We start from the raw sequence: 25,940 nt of genomic DNA, 5'->3' as shown, positions 1-25,940 counted from the left end.
GCAGGTGTAGAGTGGCCGATTAAAAACATCCCTGCCTGGACCACTGAAAAGACACAGATTCTGCTTTTGATACAAATGTGATTTGGCCCGTAATAAACGGAAAGCAGAAGAGGGGCACGAACTATGCTGCTATCAATAGTCAATAAGTGAAACTTTAATATGTAAGAGATGCAACAAATGTGCTCAGTGTATTTAAAAACTGGCCTGTTTAGGTGCCTAAAATGGATTTTAGGATTTGAGTCCAGTGGCACCTGAGAGAACATTTTCAGGGTGTAAGCTTTCAAGAGTCAGAGCCCCCACACCCGGAAAACCTTGTTGGTGTCTCTCAAGTGCCAAAGCCTGGACTCAAATCCTGCTGTTCTACTGCAGATCAACACGGCTACCAGCCTAAAACTAAAATGGGTATTGTACAGTAGACAGTTTAAAAGCCATTAGTAAGCTTTCCATCCCATCCTGCCCCCCTTTCCAATACCGTTTCCCCAACTGTGTTTTAAACTTTCAAGATACGCAAACAAAATCACGGGGAGAGATCTGATAAAGCATCGCCTACCATCTACTTTGGCCCTTACCTGCTCCACCATTTCAAATGAAATGAAGCATTCCTCACCTTTGTGTCTTCCTAGGACCTCAGGGTGCATATGTAGTTCTGTGCCCCCATTTTGTCCTAACAGCAACCACAAAACTCCTTGAAGGGTTTGTTGTGCGGAGGACAACTGGTCCAAGATTATATGCAGTGAAGATCATCGCAATGGAGGGATTTAAACCAAAGGCTTGTATCCTACAACTGCACAGAGACAAGCTGAAAGCCGTTTTCTGGACTATGGAGCCTTCTGACAATGCAAGCAGCTCTCTCACCGGAGGAAGAGCCGTTTCTGCCTGAGGAAGGCTTCAAACTGCCCGAAGTGGTAAGATACAAACCAAGGTTTCCTTGGTCTAACACTCTAACTACACCCCAGTAGTTCTGTGTATGCATACCTGAATTTTCTCATACTCTTTTTAATCCTGAGAAAAGAGCAGGAGTCCAGTAGCACCGTTAAAACTAACAAAATTAGAGGAAGGATATAAGCTTTTGTGAGTCACAGTTCACTTCTTCAGATACTGAAAACGTCAGCTGTGACTCATGAAAGCTCATACCCTACCACAAATTTTGTTAGTCCGACAGGTGCTCTTGCTCTTTTCTACTGCTACAGACAGACTAACACGGCTACCCATCTTGATCTTTCTAATCCTTGTTCTTCACCCCTGCCCTCTAATCCAACCTCTTCCAAAACTTAGTACGCTGATGTTACTTACAGGAATGCAGTAACAAAACATTTCCTCCATTTAGTCCATCAATTATGGCTTTAATTCCCCCCTCCAATTAGTAAATCATTCACACAGAAAGACGATGCAAGCCAGAGCTTCAACATAAGACTTTGTTTTAAGAATACAAGACAAGACCTTAAGCACCCATACGGAATCCATTAAAGAGCTAGCATACTTTGCCTAAAAATAAAACAGCCAGAGTTGGCCAGCAGCCTGATTTTTTTTTTTAAAAAAAATTCTTTCCCCCCCCCCCATTTTTATACGGGTTTGTACACGGATAGTCATAATTCACAGGTGAGATGTAAAACCTCTGAAATATGAGACACTGCTGTCATTACTCTTGTGAATTACAACTTTTTTCATATGGGCTTGTGATCAATTATAAGGGCAATCCATGTAATATATATAATAGTGTGCCACAGTCTAATGTAATTTATTTCCATCAGTGAGGTAATATCACCCAGCACATCAGAGGCCAAACCTGAAAGTTCACTCTGAAGGTTATTTCTTCATATCAAAAGGTTTGCTTTGCACCATAGACAGGCCTTCCTCTTTGCCCAAATTTCAGAGGAAGATGCTTTAATTTTGACATGCAAGGCCATGCAATGTCTTTCGTGAAAACTGGACCATCAAATGGTTAAGATCAAAGCATAAGCACCAAAAGCTTACTGAGGGGAAGTGCGGACCCAGAAAAGGCATTAAAAAAAACGGAAGCCAAACAGCCTGCAACCATTTTGAAAATGGAGACGTCTGGAGTCAAGGGGAAAAGCCGCCAGTGTTTGGTGAGTGGGCCATTCCTTTAAAAACACGTGCAAACAGCCCTGCTTAGCCTAACATTTAAAAAAGAAACCCTAACAACATCTGTGCCCCCTTTAAATTGTTATCCATGTAAATTATGCAGAACTCGCAATTTTGTAAATTATTATTATTTTATTGATTTCAAAAAGAATACATACATATACACATAGACATCACATCAGGGGGTATCAAGCACAACTTCGTAAGAAATCAACGGTGATGATAACAACTCATAATTTTTCATGGTTTTGTGTTGTTGTGGTTATTTCATAGGTAATGCAGTGGTTCTTTCTTACCCTTTACCAGCATCCAAGGACACCACAGTATTGTTGAATGAATCCCACCGATGTATTTATTTAAATATTTCTATGTTATTTTCCATCTTTCCTGATTTGCAGGAAACGTTTTTTAAATGCCCACCTAAAAATAATAAGCTACACTCCTTACAGAAGGCAGACAGCATAGGGTCCTCTACACCCCCTTTGGGAGAAAACTGCATACTGCTGGAGCTGCCACTGAAAACGGAGGTCCATGGTGCAGTTAGACAGCTCAAATTAAGAGCTTGACAAGGAGGCGGGCCCTGGAAAAGTCTGAAGCGGTGAACAGGTTCATAAGAAGTCAACACATAAAAAACTGGATCATAAAGACAGCATGCTAGATAAGCCTTTTATTTATATAGGCATATTAATGATATACGCGTATCATGCACAGACCTCAGGCATACACTCAGTGAGACCCTTGTGCCTGATAGCCACCAGCCAGTTTAACGTTAGGTTTGATTCCTGATTGCTGCATGCCACCTTTTTAAGGGCCTGGGGGATAAATTTAGGAGCTAGAGTGTTATCCTCAGAGCAGGGCAAGCAGCATTAAAAAAAATCTCTGCTGGTGGCTGCCAGGAACCATTACAAGTAGGAGGAAAGGTCTGCATAATACCTGCAATCAGGGCTCTTTTTTCTGGGAAAAGAAGTAGTGGAACTCAGTGGGTTGCCCTCAGAGAAAATGGTCACACGGCTGGTGGCCCCGCCCCCTGATCTCCAGACAGAGGGGAGTTTAGATTGCCGGGCAATCTAAACTCCCCTCTGTCTGGAGATCAGGGGGCGGGGCCACCAGCCATGTGACCATTTTCAAGAGGTTCCGGAACTCCGTTCCCCCACGTTCCCCCTGAAAAAAAGCCCTGCCTGCAATACTTTATTTGCCTCCTAATGTTCTGAACGCACTACAAGATTGGGAGACTACCCCAAGAGGCCATATGGACCCTGTTAAGAATCACTGTTTCGATGTGTACACGGGAAGCTAACATACACACATGTCCAAAATACATATTTGATGACATGGCCATTTGCCAAGAAACCAGGAATAACTGTATTTCCTACTTTTGTTAGTAGTAAAGGTGAGCTTTCTGCTACATAACAAGTAGTTCTAAGTTGGAATACATATCGGCTTCCGTAAGCCAGGACCGATGTAGATCTATATATTTAAATATTTATACCCTGACTTTCCTCTGGGCTTAAAGTGGCTTAAAACATGACAAGTTAAAACAAAAATAAAACAACTCCCAAATACGCACCCCCTCCCCCGCCAAATGTAACTCCTGTGCATAGCTGATCAAAAGCCCTGACTAATAAACAATCTTGCATTGCCTCCTGAAGATCTCTTACACTCAAATATACAGACTGAGATTTTGAGAAGTGCATGATACAGACCTTCTTTCCCATACTAATATAACTCTTAATTTTCATGGATTTGCAATCTTCACAGATTTGTGCTCACAGCGTCCCTGTATTGAAGGCCCCAGGTCTCATGAATTTAAGTCCAGGTTTCTAGCAAGACCAACCAAGCCCTCTGTGAATCCTTGTAAAGCTCTCACCCTGCTTTTTTCGTAGAAGCTGACAATAATATCAAACACCAACTCTGCTACAAGAGGGCTATTGTTAATTAAAGAGATCACAGAAGTCAAATCTGAACACACTTTTATACAGTCTCACTCTGCAATGCTTGAAGAGGAACAAGTCCAATCTTCAGGGGTTTGAGTCCTTAAATGGGAATGCTGGGGATCAAATTACAAGCCCCATGCACTCTTCCACCAACCTATGACCTCTCCCCTTGCTTAATGTATTTACTATACCTACCATATGTTTGTTCGGCTCCTTCTTCCAAGGAGCTCAGTGTGTTGTCCCATAGCCTCACAACAACTCTTCGGCTAAGAGTGAGTGGCTGGCCTGGTATAACTCGAGGAGCTTCACTGATGAGTGGAGATTTGAACTCCAGTATTTACATTACAAGTCAAATAGTCTATCCATTGCATAACTGAGCTCTCATTATAGCTGGAGAGAGCTCTGGAGGTGGAACACAGGAACTTGTCTGAACCACTAGTCAACGGAGATATGTCACTGATCCCACTTTCACAGCTGCCAGCACATCTGTCTTACAAATAATACAAATTTGGTGGTGGGGGGGGGGAAGCCAGGAGTATTTACTATCATGTTGCTGTTAGAGTGTGCAAGTGTGTGACTGGTCCAGAGTTGTTGAGAAGATAAAATAGAGGAAGGAAGTATCATGTATGCTGCCCTAGGTTCCTTGGAGGAAGAGCAAGATTATATGCATGTAAGCTACATCTTTTGGCTTGGTCACTGTTATACACCCTGTGTCCCTAAAGTCTATGTGCTAGAAATCAGTGTGGGGGTTGACACAGAAAGCAATCCAAATAACAAGCAGGAGATGAAAAAAAGAAACAGTTCACAAGAGCTAACTTAGTGCTTCTAGGTTCACATGCTCTTTTTAAAGTTCTTCTGCAAACCTGTCAAAAAGGAGCTTCAGCAAAACCTGTAACCGTCCCGTGCCAGGTATAGAGTATAAATGCCCAAAGCTGTCGCTTGTCAATTCTGCATAGCTGGCTCAAGGCAATTTCCTTTCAAGAACAAAATGTGTTTCCTTGGCTCAAGCATTGAAAAGCTTGGATACTTCCCACTGTATGATTTCTGATTATGATTAAAATAAGTGATCTAACGTCACACTTACAAACCAAGGACAGCAATTTTTAAGATGGTAGAATGAAACAAAACTCAGAGAATAAAGAAACTGGGGGAGGGGAGACTACAAACTGCTGTCAATACAGGAAGGGCCACCAAAGCCCAGTCTGAACATGGCATGGTGTTCCCTGTAGCAGAACACTAATAGTGAAGCAGATACTGGGGGGGGGGGACCCTACGTTGTTTTAAAACAGGCTTTGTTGCATCCAAGAGGATAAGAGAAATAAGTTCAGGCAAGAAACGCAGTTCCACAGATCAGTTTAATTGCCAACACATTAATTATATGGCCAGAACAACAACTTTATATTGCCACCTGTTGGATAAATACAATTCCAGTTTTTATAGCGTAGTTTCGTTCAATAACATCTACATATAGTATTCTCTCTTGCTCAGCGCTCTTTTTTCCTGCTCCGCTTATTTAAGAACAAGAACTGAAGCAAGGTTTTGAGTGTGGTTTCAAATACAGCTGAAAGTGAAATTCAAAGATCGTACTGAACGTTACGTAATTCAGAGAATACATTTCCTTAGGATTGCAAAGGGCGTGTTACATCAATGGCTCTTTTATTATTAGTCTAAATGAATGTAGAACATCATGCAACAATCTAGGAGTGATACTTCCAATTACATAATATGTATCACAAACTAAGGCTTTTTGTTGGTTTTTTGTTGTTGCTTTTCGGCAGACTCTGTCTCCCCACTTTTCCACCCGTACCAGCTATGTTTACCTATCCAGTTTTGAGATTTTTAAGCACGCTTAATACAAAGCTACCTAGAAAGCAAAAACTTCATCTTTAAACAGAGAATGTGCAGAGTTACTAAAAACAGCCATTGTTGATACTCACTGGACAATTTCCTAAATCTATAACCGTTTACAAATATTCTGAACGGAACATGTTGAGATTAAGCCATTCTCCTTTAAAAAATAGCAAAAAAAAATTGGTATAAATTATTGAAGACATTATTGGTCAGTTTTCCATCTTTGCAACTCCCTTTATTCAGCAACGCAAGCTGTCAGAGGCAACGGTAATGCTGATGAAAGAAAAAGCCGGTGGTTTCTGACAGCGGCACTGAACTCTGACCCAGGAGGACCATAAAGCAGCCAACTTGGGCCCATTTTACATGGATAGGGCAGAGTGATTTACGTGGGCTAGTTTAAGTTTCAAGAGACAGATAACATCTTATGAAAAGACATAGAAATTATGGGAAGAGCCTTCTAAGCACAATTTTAAAGATGGCAAAAGCTTTACAATGTAGGAGATTTTCAAGGATGTGTAACTGGATGTTAATGCACGCCCATAATTTATGGCCTCCTTGTAGAGCTGGAAACTTGGCTCACCTTTCCCAGACCTTAAGAAGTGCTTTGGAAAGCTGAAGAATTTGCTTAACCCTCTAGCAGACACTGGCACCATATAAAGATGCTAATCAAACCATCTTACCATTAGAGGAGGGGGGGGGGAAACTATGCCTTATAGAAAACACAGGGCTGCCACTATATGTTTTGCGCATGGGCCAACTGTATGTTTTGCAACATAAAGCAAAGCCTATCTGTGTGTCCTGATGGCACAATACTGAGCATTTCCCCCATCTGAGACCACTGGCAAGGGCAAAGAAACTCACAATGCTGGGAGAAGGGGACATAATGCAAGCTTTACTCAACGTTATAAAACAGGAGTGACACAAGGACAATGTTTCCAGCGGGAGTTCCACGTTTATCGTAACATTTAGTCCTGCACTCCTCTCTGGGCTTTTATTGGGGAGTTAATTAACTAAAGGCGCACAAAGAGGAACTGTGAAGAAAAAAAGTAGTTAGATCAACAGCTTATCAAAACCTTTGCTGCTGCCCCAGGTTTTTCCCAGAGCAAAATGAAGCAGTTTTCAGCCATCATCTTTCCATAACGGCATCACGATTTCAAGTGTCTAATATATGAATGCTGCTACTTAGAAGTGTCTTACACTTTTCACTTTTCTTCTAGGCACACCTACTACCAGGGCTTTTTTTCAGCAGGAACGCGGGGGAACGGAGTTCCGGAACCTCTTGAAAGTGGTCACATGGCTGGTGGCCCCGCCCCCTGATCTCCAGACAGAGGGCAATCTAAACTCCCCTCTGTCTGGAAATCAGGGGGCGGGGCCACCAGCCATGTGACCATTTTCTCCGAGGGCAACCCACTGAGTTCCACCACCTCTTTTCCAAGAAAAAAAGTCCTGCCTACTACTAATAGCTAATAGGAGAGGGATAGTGTCTTCTTGAAAGAAAATTACATGAAGTCATGTAGTATTTGAAAGAAAGGAGCTCCCCACGCTGTTCCAGAATTTTTTTTTACACTACCTAAATGAGAAAGATGAAGGACTAAAAGAGTTTTCAGAGAATCAGTTAAACCTCACAAAGAAACAGATCCTCCGCAGAGGAGTTACAACTGGATGATGCACTAAGGTGTACGTATGCAGATCAGCCTATGAAGAAAACCGATAAAAAGTTACCCCGTTTCTGTTTTTTTGCTACAAACGTACTATTTTACTGAGTAATCTTTACGTTAGTTATACATTACACTAAAATAAGACCAACTTTTATAAAAGAAGCACTAGCTGGTTTTACTATACGTTCCCTAAAAACACAGGAATGGATTGTATTTAAATAAAGTTTCAGCAGTAATGGCAGGAAGAAAGATAATTGGGAGCGCTATCACTACATGTTGGCAGAGGTGTCTAAAAAATACCCACTTCTACAACTGGATTGGCTTCTAGACAGATTTTGGTGGCTTCTGCAATGGTGGTGGAAAGTGCGGTCACGCCCTAGTTGACTTATGGCGATCCCTACTGAGGTTTTCAAGGCAAGAGTCTAGAAGAGATGGTTTGCTACTGCCTGCCTCTGCATAGTGACTCTGGTCTTTGTTGGAGATCTCCCATCCAATTACTAACCAAGGCCAACCCAAGATCTGATGAGATCGGACTTGCCTGGGCTATCCAGGTCAGGGCAGTGGCTTCTATACATTCATAAAATGTGCAGCGGTCATTCAGCTTTGAATTATAAGTGCTGCCCACTTATAAGTATTCCCCATCTCAGAATATCAACTCTGTGGCTGCTGTAGCTGGCCAGCTGACGGATACATGGGCAGAGAGCTCCTGCCTTTCCTTCCTTTTTGCCACCTTCCAAATCCTGGCAGCTTGGAGACTATTTCAACAGCATCTGAGACTGCAGAAAAGCGGGCGAGCAGGAGAGAAAGGGAAAGACAAGACATCTGTTCAGCTGCCTGTTCCCCAGATGGCTACTTCCAACTGACCTGCCACAGAAGAGAAGCTAGGAAACAGAAAAGCTAGGTGAGGTTGGAGCAATTGATGGTGTCTGGGTCAGCTGGAACAGGTCAGCTGGAACAAGGGGGGAGTTTTTTAAAGTTTAAATCACCCTTGGTGAAAATGGTCACATGGCCGGTGGCCCCGCCCCCTGCTCTCCAGACAGAGGGGAGTTTAGATTGCCCTCCGTGCAGCGGCACGGAGGGCAAGCTAAACTCCCTTCTGTCTGGAGAGCAGGGGGCGGGGCCACCGGCCATGTGACCATTTTCAAGAGGTGCCAGAACTCCGTTCTACCACAATCCCGCTGAAAAAAATCCCTGCTAAGACGTATGACCAACAATGGGGCACTTGCAGGAAAAAAAAATATTTATTCTGTCTTTCTGTAAATGGTCTTTCTTGACTGTCCTCTCAATTTTCTGGGTCCTTTCTTGTTTTGACAGTGAGTGAACTTCTCCAACTTCGTTTGACTACACTTATATTCTATAAACTACAGGAAGCTTTTTGGAAAGATAGACCTCAAATTCATCATGACATATTTCCTGTTTACAAAGCAACAGCCCACTGACCTATGGAGAAAGGATTTAATTCTCCAAGAAAAATCATAAACAGCAGTGACAGCTCAAAAGAGTTGAATTTAACAGATTTACAGCCCCATCCTAAGCAGAGTTACAGCCTTTTAAGGCCACTGAAGCAAATGGGCTTAAGTAGGGTGCAACTCTGCTTAGGCAGGCACTGTAAGCCTCAGAAAAACAGAGAAAAAGCAAAAAGAAAATGAAACAGTATTTGGCTCAATTGAAGGCTGCGGCATGCTGACCATGAAAAAGAATGGAAAGTTACTGAAGAAGAGTCCCTAAGGCCATCTCACCAATAGGCGCTGGCAGCAACTGCTGACTGTGCTGCCAAAGGAATACAGAATAAGCCAGGAAAGGGGGCTTGTTGCTTTTATCGGCTATGGGTATAAAATGGAAGCAACCGTATTTCATACACTATACTGCCTGTCGATCACGCCACTTTTAAGACAAAAGCAAACTCATTTGTTCTAGAATTCGGGGAGGTTCACATTATTAATTGATTAACCAACACTGCTATAGAAAATATTTTCTATAGCACTGCTATAGAAAATAACTTTGCTGTTAATTTTTCAGAATTCTTCCATCTGTAAATTAAGCTCTTAAAGACAATAAAGTGCCGCTGTCTTGGACACGAGGAAACTATTCCTTTAAGCATAATTCTAGTATCTTCCTTGTAAATGGTTCTTTCACCTACATAACCAAAAATCTCTGAACAAGCTCTGCTAATCTCTGAACCTGAAATAACTGAAAGGCAGCTGAGGTTGACTAAGAAATGCTTTTGCACTGTTTACTGGGTGCTGTTTCAAATCCGCTTCCACACGTCCTTATAGGGACGTCCCACTCACGGAACGCTGGCGGCGTCTCTGTTTCAGAAACAGTTGCAGGCTATTTGGTTTCCATTTTTTCAGCGCCTTTTCTGGGACCACAGGAAGGTGCGGTTTTTCATCAGATCTTGGGTAAATTAACTTCTGTGTAGGTCCCACTGATCTCAGAGGAACTTACTTTCTTCCGTGTGGGTTATATAAGGAAAAGTTTCCTGGGTGATTTGTAGAGTTCCACATGCACACAGTACCCACCTGCACCATGTCACTAGTACATAGGCTGTTTTCCACACAGCCAGTCGTTTCCACCCTTTGCCCGCTTTTTGTGGGTGTTTTGCTGAGTTGCTACAAAAACTCAGCCTCCACACACATTCCCCAAAACCACTTACCTTGCAGTTTGGGAGGGGAGGTCGGGCACTTACGTCATCGTCGCCTGCCTCCCTTTCAAATTGTTTTGGCTCTGCACATGTGCGATTACATGCCGAGAGCTTCAGGGGAGGAGCTTAGCTGTAATCGAACAATTCCTCAAAGCGCTTTAACCATTCACATGCCCAAGAATGCAGAAGAAGCACTTCGCCAGCCCACAGCAAAAGAAAAGACCAGGGAAAGTGTAGTCCTAGAAAAGACACCAAAAAAACCGGAAGCCAAACAACCTGCAACCGTTTTGAAAATGAAGATGTCTGGAGTCGGGGAAAAGCTGCCAGTGTTCTGTGAGTGGGCCATCCCTATAAGGACGTGTGGAAACGGCCATAGAGTAAGTGACATATTTTTTGGCCCTATCTAGTATTATTGCACTGCAGTGTGGCCTTAACAACTAGTAAGGCTGTTGGTAGTACTTTCTAGAAAAGTCTCTGTACAACAGACACATGGAAAATAAACTTGTCTTTAAGCAAAGCATGTAGGAGAGCCATGTATTTTCATAGAAGCTTCTATTTTTGCATTCCAGACTTGGTTCACCCTTCAATATGGTGCAAAATTACCTCAACTCTGCCAGCCAGAAGGGATATACAGATGCTTTATTAGCAGGGAACCTCAGAAACGAGAAACAAGCCCAAATCAATACTCAGTCTCACACTAAATTCTCCTTCAACTATATCCCTGAACACTGGAAATGGATATTTTTCAGCATCAGATGCATTCAAAAATGATTCATTTATACTCTATTTACATTCTTGAACTTAATAATGACAGTACACTTTCCCCAAGTCTAGCAAACATCTTAAATAAATTAAGAGTCTGATTGTTTGTGCATTCATGTGTGTGTGTGCGCGTGCACAGAAGGAAGTAGAGTGATGGTGGTTACTGCAGCTGATTGCTTAAAAATGGAACAATTGGCTACAGTGAGCAACGATTTCAAGAGGCATTTACGCATCTCTCACTCCTCCATATGTTCCATGTGGCACTAACAGGCCAGAATACAAAATACTGTAAGGCAGATTCTCAAATTAGATTTCTGTTCATGAACAGAAGCACAAACTCTTTGAAGAATGTTTTTAAGTACATTTCTTATTGTGTACAAAGAAGAATGTAAACTATGACTGCGAACCAATGTAACTCCACTGCTCTCTCTCCTGTTTCCCCATAGGAAACAATCAGCTTTTGGTAAATGAATGTCAGTAATTAGCCCTCTCAATTTGCATAACACCAGGGATTTAGATTTTTAAAAATACATTTCTAGTACTTATGAGCACAAAGTATCCATCACAAATGCTAACTGATGGAGAGGTCTTTTGCTGAGATTACAGGCAAAGTATCTCACTTGGGAGAAAAAACAGAGAAAGAGAAAGCCGTTGTATTATCTAATACTGTAGATTGCCTTGTTTCTGTACACGTTGAATAATACCCTGCCTTTTAAAAAAATTCCACAAGGTACAACAGTTCTCAGGAGATTTATTTCAGTTCTTTCCCAGTTTCCCCAACAACTCCTCAGACGTTTTCATAGTATACATTTTAAGTGAGAAAATTTTTGATAAGCATCAAATCTTGATAAGCAGTGGGGGGAAAATTCCAAGTTTTTTGGCAGTGGGAAAAACGTGGGGAGGGGTGACCTTGTCTATTTCCCCCCAAATCCAGTTTTTCTTCTGGGCCTTCACATCTGTAGTGACCAGGGCTCATTTCGAGGGGGAACACACAGGAACGCAGTTCCAGCAGTTCCCCAAAGAGGTCACATGTCAGGTGACCCCGCCCACCTGACTCGGCCATTTTGGGCCCGTTTCAGCCCAGATTTGGGCCAAAACAGCCCGGATTGGGCCTCTGACGGGTGGTGGATCACTCTCCCACTCTGCAGCGACCCGATCCTGACCATTTTCGGCCCCTTTTTGGCCATTTTCAGCCCCCTTTTGCCATTTTGGGCCCAATTTCGGCCCTGAATGGCCAGGATTGGGTCCAAAACAGCCAGAATAGGTGATGTCAATAGGGGTGTGGCATATGCAAATCAGTTATGCCAATGACACACTTCCGGTGATGGCAAGGGGCGTGGCATATGCTAACGGGTTATGCTAATATGTTCCTCCAGCTCTTTTTCTATGAAATGACCCCTGGTAGTGACCATATATAAATTGAAGTGGATAGGAATACTCACCTCTCTTAGTACCACAGGAAGGAAGGTAAAAATTAGAAAAGGCTGACCCAGACAGACACATAGATGTCACTCATGTAACACACGGATGTCACATGGATGTCACAAGGAAATTAGTGGGGTGGCACAGGCGCACATATCCTGTTAAAAGTGCTCACTGCACCCATTTGATATGAATGCAGAGACCAAACCTATTGGCAAAGGTGAAAGGAATGAAGCACCTTAAATCTTTTGAAAGTCTAATCACCACATGCATATTATTATATATAGGCAGGGCTTTTTTTCAGGGGGAACATGGGGGAACGGGGTTCCGGAACCTCTTGAAAATGGTCACATGGCTGGTGGCCCCACGCCCTGAACTCCAGACAGAGGGGAATTTAGATTGACCTCCGCGCCGCTCAGTGGCGTGGAGGGCAATCTCAACTCCCCTCTGTCTGGGGATCAGGGGGCGGGGCCACCAGCCATGTGACCATTTTCTCTGAGGGCAACCCACTGAGTTCCACCACCTCTTTTCCCAGAAAAAAGCCCTGTATATAGGACTGCATGCTGGTCTTAGAAAAGAAGAGATACAGCATGAAACTAAGTTAACTATCATTTTTTTAAAAAATCTACTAAAAAATTAGTCGATTTGGTTGAGAATTCAAAAGTTCCTAAGTTCAAATATTTCTTTTAAAAACTATTCATGTTTTATTTTTATTTTTCACATTAAAATCAAAATATTTATTTTATTTTACAAAATGTATATTCTGTCTTTCTGGAGTCGTAACAGCCACCAAGGCAACTAACTAGCGAATGAAAACATACATAACAAAATCGTGCCTTAAAAACCTATTAAAACACATCATTAAAACAATTACCAGAGCAAAAATACATACAAAAACAATGAAAACATGGGTCAGGAAGAAAGGATCAGCGAGGGAACACCAAACCAAACAAAAAGTCTTCACCCGCTTGTGGCAGATGGCAACAGAATAGTACAAATGAATAGTACAAAAGTTGCTACCCACCTAATCTCAAAAGGAGGACCTCAGAAGATACTCATAGCGGTCAGGTAGATTCATGAGGCAGTAAGAGGTCCTTCGGGTATGTTGGTCCCCAACCACATATGGCTTTTAAAGGTCAACATCAGCACCTTGGATAGTGCCTGGAAAAAATCTGAGAGTCCATGTCGATGGGCCAAGACTGGAATGATATGGTCCCACTCCAGTCAATATTCTGGCTGCAGCATCCTGCACCAAACGAGGATTCCAAACTGCCCCTTTTTAAAGGCAGCCCCAAGTAGAGCGCATTGCAGTAATCTAATCTAGATGTAACCAGAGCATGCACATTAGCCATATTTTTTCTGCCCAGGAAAGACCACAGCTAGCTAACCAGTCAAAGCCAGTAAAAGGCACTCCTGGCCACAGCTGCCACCTGCTTATCCAGTAGTAGGCCTAGATGTACCTTTCCTTATATATCCTAATTTTACGTCATTAAAATTCCAAATCCGCCGTAACTAGAAACTTTGAAAACTACATGCACTGAAGCTTAAAAGTACAGCATTAAAAATCACATACAACCAGATTGCTTTTAGTTGTACATAGTTAAACCTGTCAACAAGAAGCAGTGATATAGTATCATATTGTCCGCTTTTGACAATGTCAGTGACCTTTGACCTTTACTCCTATTATGTGGTCAGCTGCACTGACCAAGGAGGCAGCTGAAACGATTCTAACAGTATTGCACAGAACACAGAATCCATGCAGAAAGCTTAAGTTTTAAAAATACAAAAAAGGGTGCCGCACACTTTTCTAGTCTTAACGTTTAAATAATAAAAATACCTACATACCTTTATAAAACGGGCTAAAAGAATAGAAATAACTGCATTAGGAGCAGAAGTTTTCCTCCCTAAACAAACAAACAAAAATACAGTGGCACTATTATTTATCTTGTCAAGTTTTCCTTTCAAGGTTCTCATTGAAAAGCTGAGTAAGAGGAAAACTGTGGCAGTTTGAGAACTACTGAAGCACTGAAGTAGAGGGGGGAGACTTTACCGGGGGGAGAAGAGATAAATGTGAATTAATAAGCAGTCAGATTAATAGATTGATATATATATAGATATATATAGGTTAACAAACAGAACATAGATAGAAAATAATTAACTATAAGGATTAAATATAAGGATTGATTAACTAACAATATTTTCTTTCTTTTTGGTAAGTTTTGTACCAAACTGAATGTCTGAAGATATAGATGAGTCAAATTGATTGACTACGTGATGAGAGATATATAGAATTATTACAAAAAGATAGAATGAGTAATATATAGAGAATAAGTCAAATTGTTTGATATAAATGAATGTATGATCTATATGGTTTATGATATATAGAAATATTTGAAATTGAAAAATGGGATAAATTGTTTATCTAAGATGGAAACATAGACTTACAGTTTGGGCATACAATGTTAAAAATAATTAAGGATGTACTGCTTAGAATAATGGAGAATATATATTTGTTTTAGATAGAGGAAGCTAATAAAAGTAAGGGAAAGGGGACAAAGGGTTGGAAAGCTGTTGGAAGTCAACAAAAAGGGGGGGGAAAGGGAGGGGGTTAGAGATGAAAAAATTGGGGAAAATTGAATGTAAATGTAAAAATAACGGATTCTAACCCAATAAAAAAAATTTTCAAAAAAAAAAAAAGAAAAGCTGAGTAAGGTTTTATTAAGATGGGTAGCCGTGTTAGTCTGTCTGTAGCAGCAGAAAAGAACAAGAGTCCAGTAGCACCTATAAGACTAACAAAATTTGTGGTGGGTATGAGCTTTCATGAGTCACAACTCACTTCTTCAGATTTTATTAACCTAACTAACACCACTGAGTGGAGTTTTCGTAACACAAATTTACGTTTCTCCCCAAATGTCTTAACATTCTTGTTAAAAAAAACACACTGTAGCCTGAAATGAATGCTTCAATTGTACCTGCAGCTAATCTGCTCACCATAACAAGGAGCAGAGAGCAATGGGCCATTTGCTTCAGTCCACCCAACATAATTTAAAATGTTCTGCTTTTAGATATAACTATATAAAATGTTTAAATCCATTACAACACATACCTGAACATGATGCACGAAATGAGAGTTTAAAAACCTGCATCTGAAACAGGCTTCTACATTTTTAAATGCCTGAAAAGCAGCTTCACTTTTAACATAGTTGGTGCAGACCTGAACAACTTATTTAAAAAATAAAATGAAAAGTTTTGGTGACTCACAAGTTCAGCTGAAACCAATTCCTGGGAACTATTTTGCTCTGTCTAGCATTATGCAACCAATCAATACATATTAGCATTAAAATACAGATACAGAAAGAAGCTGCGGCATATTTTTAAGATGACAAGTTGAGATTTAAGTTGTCACACCCTCAACTTATTATTTCCTTATTTGAACTTCCCAGTTGTCATCCTACAACCAAGAGTTATTTTTATTATAGTTAACTGACTGACATTTAACTATACATGATTTCATCTGCATTCTCCCGTTTTCTATCTGGATTGCTTTGATACAGATGGCAACCTTTAGCTTTTAAAGGAAAACTAAATGCAGAAAGATTAAAGCTGTTGACAAGATGAATAATAACAATAACAATAATAATAATGGAGTGATATTCATGCTCCTCCTAACTCCTGATGATAACCACGCTGCAGCGTTCTGCACCAACTGGAGTCTCCAAGTGAACTTAGAGGGGAGACCTATGTACACTGGATTACAGTAGTCAAGTCTCGATGTTACCATGGCATAGATCCAGGTGGCCAGATCAACCATGTCAAGGGAGAAGGCCATCTTCCAGGCTAGACTGAGTTTGTGGAAAGCATTTTTCGCAGCTGCCTTAACTTAATCTTCCGCCTTTTAACCAAGTAATTTTAAGTTTTGTACATTACCAAAACCTGAAAAAAAGTGTGAGTCTCAACTGAAAACCAACCAGGTTACGTGTCCTAGTTAGAAGAAAACACTACCTTTAATATTCTCCCTTTTCCAGTAATAGGCTAAAAGCTTTATATACTCTCAAAATAATTAACAAAATGTGAGGATAAAATAGACGCAACAATAATGCTGCGAGGTAGGTTTGACTGAGAAACAGCAACTAGTTCAAGCAGCTATTTGAAGAAGAGGCCTTAAGATCTTTTAATCTACTTCCAACTTAACATATTACTTTTAATTACTGCAGTTTTGCTTTATACTATATATTCATACACATGTAATTAAAAGTATTTCGTGTTTTAGGAATGCTTCACATACCAGCTTCTAAGGGGGCAACTGAATTGGAGCTTCAACCACTTAGATGCTCAGTTCTTGTTGGAAGCATTCTGATCTGGAGTATAAACAGTAATTTGATCATATGCCTGGGACAGAGTCTAGATTTCTTTTATCTTATGGGTTCAGCCGACCACAAAACTAAACATCAGCAGAAATAAATAGCTGTCAACAAGTGAAAGCAACCTGTGGTGTATGTTTTATGAGTCAGAAAATGCCATGGATGTATTGTTTTATACATTCGTAGATCCAGGAGTTAGCCATGTTAGTCTGTAGTTGCAAAATAGTAAAAAGTCCAGTAGTACCTTTAAGACTAACCAACTTCATCAGACGAAGAGAGCCGTGATTCTCGAAAGCTTATGTCTCAATAAAGTTGGTTAGTCTTAAAGGTGCTACTAGACTTTTTACTATTATACATTCGAATGCTCTCTCACTTGACTTCAAAGTGACTCAAAACAAATGCAGGAACATTAAAAAGTAATCAAGCTCACAAGCATAGAACTACAACAAAAATGCCATATGCACACCAATTTTGCAGCAGCAGTCTCCCTGACAAATAGGGAGACATTACTAAGAGTTTGCAAAATGCAAAAGATCATCAAAACCCCGAAAGGATTTACTGCCTCATGCTATTTTCACAGCATAAGCACTCTAGCTACCAGCTCAACTTCGCCTTCTTTCAGTCTCCACCAAAATAAATAAATTAATTAAAAAGGTGCAGCTCTTGATACCAGTTCTACTCCTATGTTTACCAGATTTTTCATATTGTAATTTATACGGGCTTCCAGTCAATAGAAATAAATATAGTTTTCTTTTAAACCTGCACAGAAATCTATACAGAGCTCAATCAAGTCCCAGAACCCAACAGGAAACTCACACAGTCTATAATCTGTGGCTTGGTAGTTGTATTGACAGAATGTTAAGGAAGGCTTTTAGTTATTTAAATTGTGGAGATACTGACTTAGTAGAAGCCATATGAGCTGATTTCAAGAAAAACATACCATGAGTTGTATCCCTACAATAATCTCCACTATTGGAAGCAAGAGATTGATTTTCAACCAATTCCCCTTGCTGCAGATATCTGATTCTCCTCTCATGCTGTCCTTGGGGAGCCCATGAGTCCAGCAGCAGCATTTTGGGAAGATCAGCGGGCATGGAAGGACAGAAATTTTCAGGAATCCAACCCACTATTCCTGTGTTGATGCTGAACTATAAAAGATCCCTCGCCCCAGACCACTTTCCTGTGAAGTCTTGGGCTTAAATCCTCAGTTCTCTGAAACTGAAAGGGAGGCCAAAATCGTACAACCAGCTCAGCATGCATTCAGTCCTCAAGATTACGTCCCTCCCCCTTTGTTTTCTCTCCTCTGCTGACATTTAGGCTGTTAGCTTCTTGGGGCAGGGATATATCTTTCTTACTTCTGCTTACTCTCAAAAGCACCACATAATGCGATGACAGTATAATTCATCTTGCAAGATGCACGTCTTCGCAAAAGAGCTTTTTTGACATCCAACATGGCAGCAAAGAGACTTAACCGGACTCTAGAGGAATTCCATACAACTCTCAACAAAATATAAACAAGGAATATGCAAATATCCAACCACCGTTATTAGACCAACAGCGTGAGAACCTTTAGTAGTCCTTTTGCTAAGAATTTCTTTTCTACAACCATGCCTCTTATCATTACGGAGGTATTAGCTAGAGATAAGTCACGTAATAAAATGAAGAGTACTGAATATTCACAGTAATAAGAATTAGAGACGCGCATGAACAGAAAAAAAACCAAACTTGATGTTCGTTGTTCGTTGCCATCCACAAACAGGGACTCATGAACAACCATGAACATGGCCCTGTTCATGAATATGTTCGTGGTTGGCTGTTTGTGGGGGCCAGCAGGCTCTCCTCCAACTATCATCCAGGTCAAGATCCCTACTGCACCACTCCCAGAAACCTTACCTGAGCAGGCAGCAGGAAAGGTACCAATAATAAATAATAGCTTAGCCCAGAGCCTGGCAGCAGCCCTGGAACTTGAAGGGGTAGATCCCTATCCCACCACACACAACGAAAATTCAAGCCCCAATGCACTCTCTCTATCAAAATGCCCACAGCAGCTCTCTTTCTCCCTCTCCACTGCCTGCAAAGCCAGAGCTGGGAGCCCCCCTCCCCCCTCGTCTTTGCTCCCTTGTAACAAATTTGGAGCCCCACACTTGAAAGGAAAACCTGCCTATCAAGCTAAATTGGGCTTAGATTGGGGTTTCCAGGGCAACAGCAGGAGTTCAGACAGAGTTCAGACAATCCCTGCCAAAGTTGCCAAGGGAATTGATTGCAGGTGCCAGACTGTCAGGCTTGACAAACAGCAAGACGAACAGCAATGAACGAGGCTTGCGATGACCACCTGTTTGTTTAGAATGGGGCCTCACGAACAGCTTGGGCTGTTCATGGCTTTTTTTTGTTCATATTGCTGTTCGTGCCCATCTCTAACAAGAATCTATCTTAAGTTTATGTAGAAAATATTTATAACCTGAAACTTCTGTAATATGGAACTAGGAAATAATTCCACTGCAGCCTAGTTTAACACCCCTGTTCCTTTCAATCACTTTCTAGAGCAGTACAGTTGAGAGGCCAGGCTTAGAGTGATCAAAGATACAAATGCTCACCTGCCGAGATGTCGTCATCAGCCAAATCATGTTCTTCTTCTTGAGTTTTGATTTCTGATCCTGACTGTTCTGGACTAGCTGTAGCAGTCTGAATGGCTTCTGTGGTCACTCCAGCTGAAACAAGTCAAGCCATGGAAAACTTAAGTCCACTGTTGTATTCCAAGAGGTATAACACACATAAACTGCATCAAATAGATCTTACAGAAATCAGATATCATGCTTTATTTCTCTTCTTCAGAAGACCTACTAACTTTGACCTTATTTTATCAGATTCTCTGAAGGTAACAGAACAGAGGACAGGTTATTCCAGTCCCGCCTTTATGATTGTTTGGATAAGAATTTTGATTTCATCAAGCTCTGGCCATGCTACTCAAATGATGGCAAATCAATTGCGATGGCCCTTTGAAGCGTGTAGTGCACAACAGTGGGGTTTTGTTTCCAGACCAGCGAGAGATTATTAAAATGTGAACCTTGTTTTAATAATAAGCAGAAACAGTAAAAATAATATAATTAGTAAATTCTTCTGCCAAGCCATAAATTGCCTGTGTCTACTTTCCTATACTACAGAATGTTCTCTCAGAAATGTACACTACAGTGACTCAAGGTATAATGCCCATTAATGTTTCATTCTCATGTATTCATTAAAGAGCTCACTCTAAATTTTCTTCAAAGTTTAGAACTATATACTCTATAAACTTTTTGCAGTTTAATCGGATCGGTTGGACCCAACGCCTAAATCCATGGAGCTAGCTACCTTTTGCCCATCTTCTTTGGTTCTTGCCTTTTCAATTCTACTCCTCTCCTAGTTGCCCTTGCCTTTCCATCCTCCCTCCTTCTGTCTTCCTCACTATGAAAATTCAAATTGTAAGTTCTTGGAGGCAGGGACCTGCAACAGTATAAATCAAAATGCTGATCTAATTTTATTCCCATAGATCATCTGCTGGTGGAAGACAAAGGAGAGAGAGTTTTGCTCCCATCTCCCTGACTTTTTAAAATTTTATTTTTATTTAGGGTGGCTGTAGAGTCGTCTTGGCCATCCCCCAACATCACAGGAACAGTGGTGGCAAAAGGCCCAGGCAGAAGTGGTGCAAAGGAGGCAAAGTGCAAGGCTGGCAGTGTGCCACTTCTCTACAGATTCAGAACAGAACACGGAATGAGATACTTCCTTGCAGGATCTTGGCCAGACCACGTCACATCCTCCTGCACTCCCACACCTGCCCGCAAATGCAGCTGAGCCAGATCACCCCTCTGCCTATTTAGGCTGAGACTTGAGAGAGCTGCATTGCTGGATCAACTGGTCCACTAGCAACAAGATCATGCCTTGTAGAACCCTGCAAGGTAATTCCCACACAGAAGATAGCCAGACACCAACAGCAATCCTTTGAGTCACCAGTCCAAGGCACATTCCCTGATACCTAGTTCTGCCTACAAGTGCCTCAACAAGACAACATGGTTTACTGTATCAAAGGCTGCCAAGGAGCAAGAAGGAAGCCTTTTTCTATATTCAGATGGAAGTCATCAACTAAAGCTACCAGAGCTGTCTCCAACCCATAGCCCAGATTGAAACCAGACTGAAAAGGTCACACTTTATTGTTGAGATAATCAGTTTTGCCACGCTGGGGTATTTAGTGGATCTTCTCACAATGATTCCAGAGCAAAGACACTCCACAGTGGCAAAGAGGTCACAAACAGCCCACCCAACCCATGCTCTTAGAGTCCAACCATGGCTGATCAGGTAGATCCAAGATCTCTGGAATATAGAGGCCCCATCATACAGATTATTTATTATTAAAAGTATTTATTAGCCACCTTTCCTCCATAGATGCATGAATGAATGATGAATTCCTGCTATTATTGGGTTAGATGTTACCAGAATGACTATGTAGCTCAGACTATTTTTCTTATGAGATTCCAACAAAGTCACAGTATTTATTAAAATTTCAGCATCATGTCTGCACTGGAAACTTTTATTTGCTTACATAGTTACATGAAATTCATTGGTGTTTCAAGACCCACTCTACAGATGTCTTAATGTCAGAAAACTTTTCGGATTGTTTTACATTTTGCATGGTGGAGAAAACATCGGAAGATGCAACGTCTCTATGAGGTGCAAAGGGGTACATGGGGGAAGATGCCACTGGCTGAGGCTTCCTGGATTTGCAGGTACCTCATTCCACTTCAGGCGTTACAGGGGAATAAAATGCATACACTAAGATTTCAACCAAAAGATGTGAAAATAAATGGAAAAATTGGGTTCGCCAGTTTATAAGACAAAAAAATTAGGCAGCAAAGAAATATACCAGAAGTGGGACAGGGCTCTACTTTTATTGTACTTGAAAAAAAAGAAACTTTGAAATGCTGTCATAAGATTTTGAGAGGCAAAACTCACTTGATGAAGTGAGCTTTACCTCCTGAAAGCTTATAGCTGGACCATTTTGTTGGTCGTTACAGTGCTACTGGACTTGAACGCTGCTGTTCTATTGCAGACCAACATGGTGACTAGGGATGCCAGTCCCCCGTCAGGAGCAGGGGATCCCCCTCTCCCACCCTCCACCCCCTTCCTCTGTTTACCTGGCTGGCCTCCCAGGGCTTGCCCTCGGGGATGCGGTGTGCTCCTGCGTTCCGCAACAGCCCAAATCGGGGCACAGGAGCGCTCCCACACTTCACAGTGGCCGGATTTGGGCTCAATTCAGCCTGAATTAGGCCTCTGCGGGGTGCAGGAGAGCACCGTGCCCCACAGGGGCACACTCTGGGAGGCGTGTCCCCTCCCTCCAGCTCCACAGCAGCTGGATTCAGGCCAAATCAGATCCAGCCACAGTGACCTGAATTGGGCCTGATTTGGCCCCCTGGGGTGCACGGGAGCACTCCCCGGGTGGGCCATGACCCACATGATGACATCACTTCCCTGAAGTGACATCATCATGCAAGCCAGGAGCATGTGCATATGGCACACACACAAAAAGGAAAACACACTGGTAAGAGCCAGGCCCCAGATCTCCCACCGGGTCGGGGCGGTCAGAGGACCTGGCAACCTTAATGGTGACCTACCTGAAACGTGGTAAAAGGTGAATACTGTTCAGATATTTAAATGATAGAAGTTCTGATTATAAGTAAGTTAGTAAATGAAGGTGGTATGTATATTAAATTCCATCATAGTATTTTAATTCTACGGATTTAGTCTTGTGTCCTTTACTCTCTTCATTCCAGACAGATTGCTCTATTGACATTAGTTCAGTGGCATAACGGAAAGCAGCAAGCCATTTTCTGGACTTATCTAACTTGTAACTGACCAAAATAATTTTTTAAGTGGCCATTTATTTACAGTAAGTGTTCTTCCAGACACTTGACTCCAACCTGCTATAAGTGCAAATGAAAGAAGCACTAAGACAACTGACACATGAAAATCTTCTGAAATGCATATGATGCAACAGAATGTGCAGGACCTGGTATCGTACAGCACTGATGAGATGGGAGGGGGCCGCAGGTCAAATCTTATCTCTGCCATAAACTCAGTAGGTGGCTGTAAGTGGCTATGGGGGAAGAGACGAAAGGGAGGACTCTGGGACAACTTTCCTCAAAAGGCCCAGCTCCACACTCTGGCCTCTCCTTGTCTTTTTTTAAAACCTCAACAATCTACAATCAGACTAAAGAGGGACACAGACTTAGAATAATGAGTTGGCAGTGCATAAACAACGTGCTCCTTTTGTTTGGGACCCTACTAGTATAAGGCTACGCTTATTTATAAAGTAAGCATCAATCTCCTCTTCATAGATATTTGACCAGGCAGACAAAAAACAGATGGAGATAAACTTTTTTTTTATTTAACAGAAAATAAGACATTTAACAGGTTAAAGGCTTTGTGTGGAAAACTTCAATACATAAAAGTAAAACTGGCACTCAACTTCATCCCCAAATATTACAATTTTTCTCAATGGGAGCTAATATGTTGTAACTGGGCTGCAATTATCCTAAATAAACATCCAAGGATGATATGACTTGGTGTTGGTGTTCCTAACTTGTATCGGGTTAAAGAGGATGCTGAACAAACAGGGCTATTTCTGTAAGGCCTTATCCATCAACTTTGCCAAGATCAAAGTAATGGTCTTTGGGATGAGACCTCGACGATTTAAATGGTCAATAGATAGCAATCCTATGGAACAATGCAGAGCCTTTAAGTATCTTGGGGGTGACATTTAGTGAAACTCTCTCATGGAAAACCCACCCAGCCACAACAAACGCCTCAGTTTTGAAAACCACTGGGGTCGTCTTTAAATTTTATATCTCGAAAGGAGGTTTTTTTGTTGAGCTGGCCTTGAAACCATTGCAGTGCAAGGCCATCGCACAGCTTCTATATGGTGCAGAGATCCTGGGCTGAAATGAATGTCTGACCTTGAACCTGGAACTAATTCAAAGCCTCTTTTTAAAGAGGATTATATAGCTTTCCCTCATAGCACTCCAGTGGCTTTAGTGTGGACTGAACTTGGGCTATCTTCTATTAGAGCTTGTTTGCACTTGGTCATATTTCGATTCTGGTGAAAGCAAAGGAATCTCTCTGGGAGTCCACTCTTAAGGCGAAGCAACACACTGCTGCATCTAGATGTAGTTTGCTCCACTGGCTTTAACAATATGCTCCATTATTATTCACTGGCAGAGGACTTTTGGGATGTCCCCTTACCTGATCTCAATATACAAGACTGAATCTTTAAGATGGATGCTGCATTGGACAGAAGTACAACTTGTTCCAAATTTTCTCCCTTAGTTCAAGTTGTTCAAGAGGGACCATGGCAAAGCCTTTTATTTGATCAAAATCACTTTTCCTAGTCTTAGAATGGCTGAGAGCCAGTTTGGTGTAGTGGTTAAGAGCGACGGGACTCTAATCTGGAGAACTGGGTTTGATTCCCCACTCCTCCACTTGAAGCCAGCTGGGTGAACGTGGGTCAGTCACAGCGTCTAGGAGCTCTCTCAGCCCCACCCACCTCACAAGGTGTTTTGTTGTGGAGATAATAATATAACATACTTTGTAAACCACTCTGAGTGGGCGTTAAGTTGTCCCGAAGGGCGGTATGTAAACTGAATATTGTTATTGTTGCTATTATTAACTTCTGAGGTTTTAAACCATTCTGTCAGCCATTCTAGAGGGTTCTTCCACACATAGCAATTGATGCCTGTTTCTGAATTTGTAGTGCTTCAACCCATGAAGACCTGCCCCATTATGTTTTGTTCTGCCCTTTGTATACAGAGTCCAGAAATAAATTTCTTGGGGAAATCTTTAAAAACATTGATTCTTCCCCTGTGGTGGAAAATTAACCCTCCTTCTTTCCAATCTGTATCTTAGAAAATCAGGGCTTGAGCTGTACTTAATAGTTGAGACTCCTCTACCTGTGTATAACAAAGGTGCTTATGTGTTTTAAGTAATTTTTGTGTGTGTTTTAACATCACAGTTCTTTTGTTTGGTGTTTAATGCTTTTCTTATTTATTATTTGCTTTTTATTTGCTTGATTGTGATGGCCTTTGGCCACATGAAATAAATATTCTGGTCTGGCCACTGAAAGAAGATTTGGTTCCCTTTTCTCCAGACAGGTTACCTCCGCATACATAGTTCAAGTGGAACCTTTTACCACAACTGACAGGTTCACGATTGCTCTTTTTAACACAGCGCTCCTATGCACACAGCCTGTACACAGAAGTTAGGTAAGCCAGGTCCTTAACAGGGTGCTTGTTTGTCTCATTTTTTTAAAAAAAAAGCTTTCTTCCTTATCATAACTAAAAGCCAAATAAAACCCTGTTCAAACTGATGCCCTTATCCAGGCCTTAGGCAAGCCTCTCTCAGCCCAAGCTGCACCTTCCACATCTACAATATAGAGATAACACTGGGTCTACTACACAGGGATGTTGTAAACAGTACAGTAATAAAATGCAAATTTTAGATTTTGAACACTGAAAATGCTATGCATTACCACCGTCATGGACATGTGACTGTCCACAGACCAGATTGCTACAACAGATTTCTGTAAAAGACAAAGAGGCAGAAGGCTGCATCCGAATACATATTAAAAGTGAGACCAAATGGACAGCCTCAGCTGAACAACCCCGCAGGTCAATATGAACGCGGTACAGTATTAGAGAACCCCGGTTTGCCTAATTTAGCAACCGTGTTGATAAAAACACAAGTGGCATTTCAAAGGCACTGGCAGCCTACAGAGAAACAAATACATTTTATTCTAGCTTTTATTTAACATTCTAAAATTGGAGCATATTATTTTAAAAGCAAATTATTTGAGAGGCTTCAACCAGTATTTCCATAAGGGACAGGGGGCGGGGAATCATAAAGAATAACAGTAAAAAAGAGCAGCAGCAACCCAAAGACAAAAAGGAGAGAGAATGTGAAAAACAGAAATAAATCAGATGGAGACAGACTGTGAAATATGGCTCCTTTTTTGAAATAAAGTCAATGAACAAGAGCATGCATTACCAGACCTGACCTCTCTTATTCTCCAGTGCTCTCTCGATAACTGGTTAAGAGTCACACCAACACACAAGTTTATTTTATATACAAAATAGGGAATAAAAATTATAAGTCCCAAGTGTAGCAAATGTAATATGGCTGCTGA

The 25,940-nt window shown here is 41.4% G+C and overlaps 1 protein-coding gene across 2 annotated transcripts in view; it reads right to left on the bottom strand.

Moving 5' to 3' along the window:
* The window catches only part of WDR7 (WD repeat domain 7), a 252,690-nt gene that overhangs the window by 147,394 nt on the left and 79,356 nt on the right, over nucleotides 1-25,940 (bottom strand). For both annotated transcript variants that reach the window (XM_054986975.1, XM_054986974.1), the window contains one exon: nucleotides 19,330-19,443. In XM_054986975.1, coding sequence (XP_054842950.1) covers nucleotides 19,330-19,443 — 114 coding nt within the window. The remainder of the gene's footprint in view (nucleotides 1-19,329; nucleotides 19,444-25,940) is intronic.

Source organism: Eublepharis macularius, chromosome 8, assembly GCF_028583425.1.
Source record: "Eublepharis macularius isolate TG4126 chromosome 8, MPM_Emac_v1.0, whole genome shotgun sequence".
Lineage (NCBI taxonomy): Eukaryota > Metazoa > Chordata > Lepidosauria > Squamata > Eublepharidae > Eublepharis > Eublepharis macularius.
The sequence above is the reverse complement of the archived record's forward strand: the minus strand, read 5'-3'. Positions and strand labels throughout refer to the sequence as shown.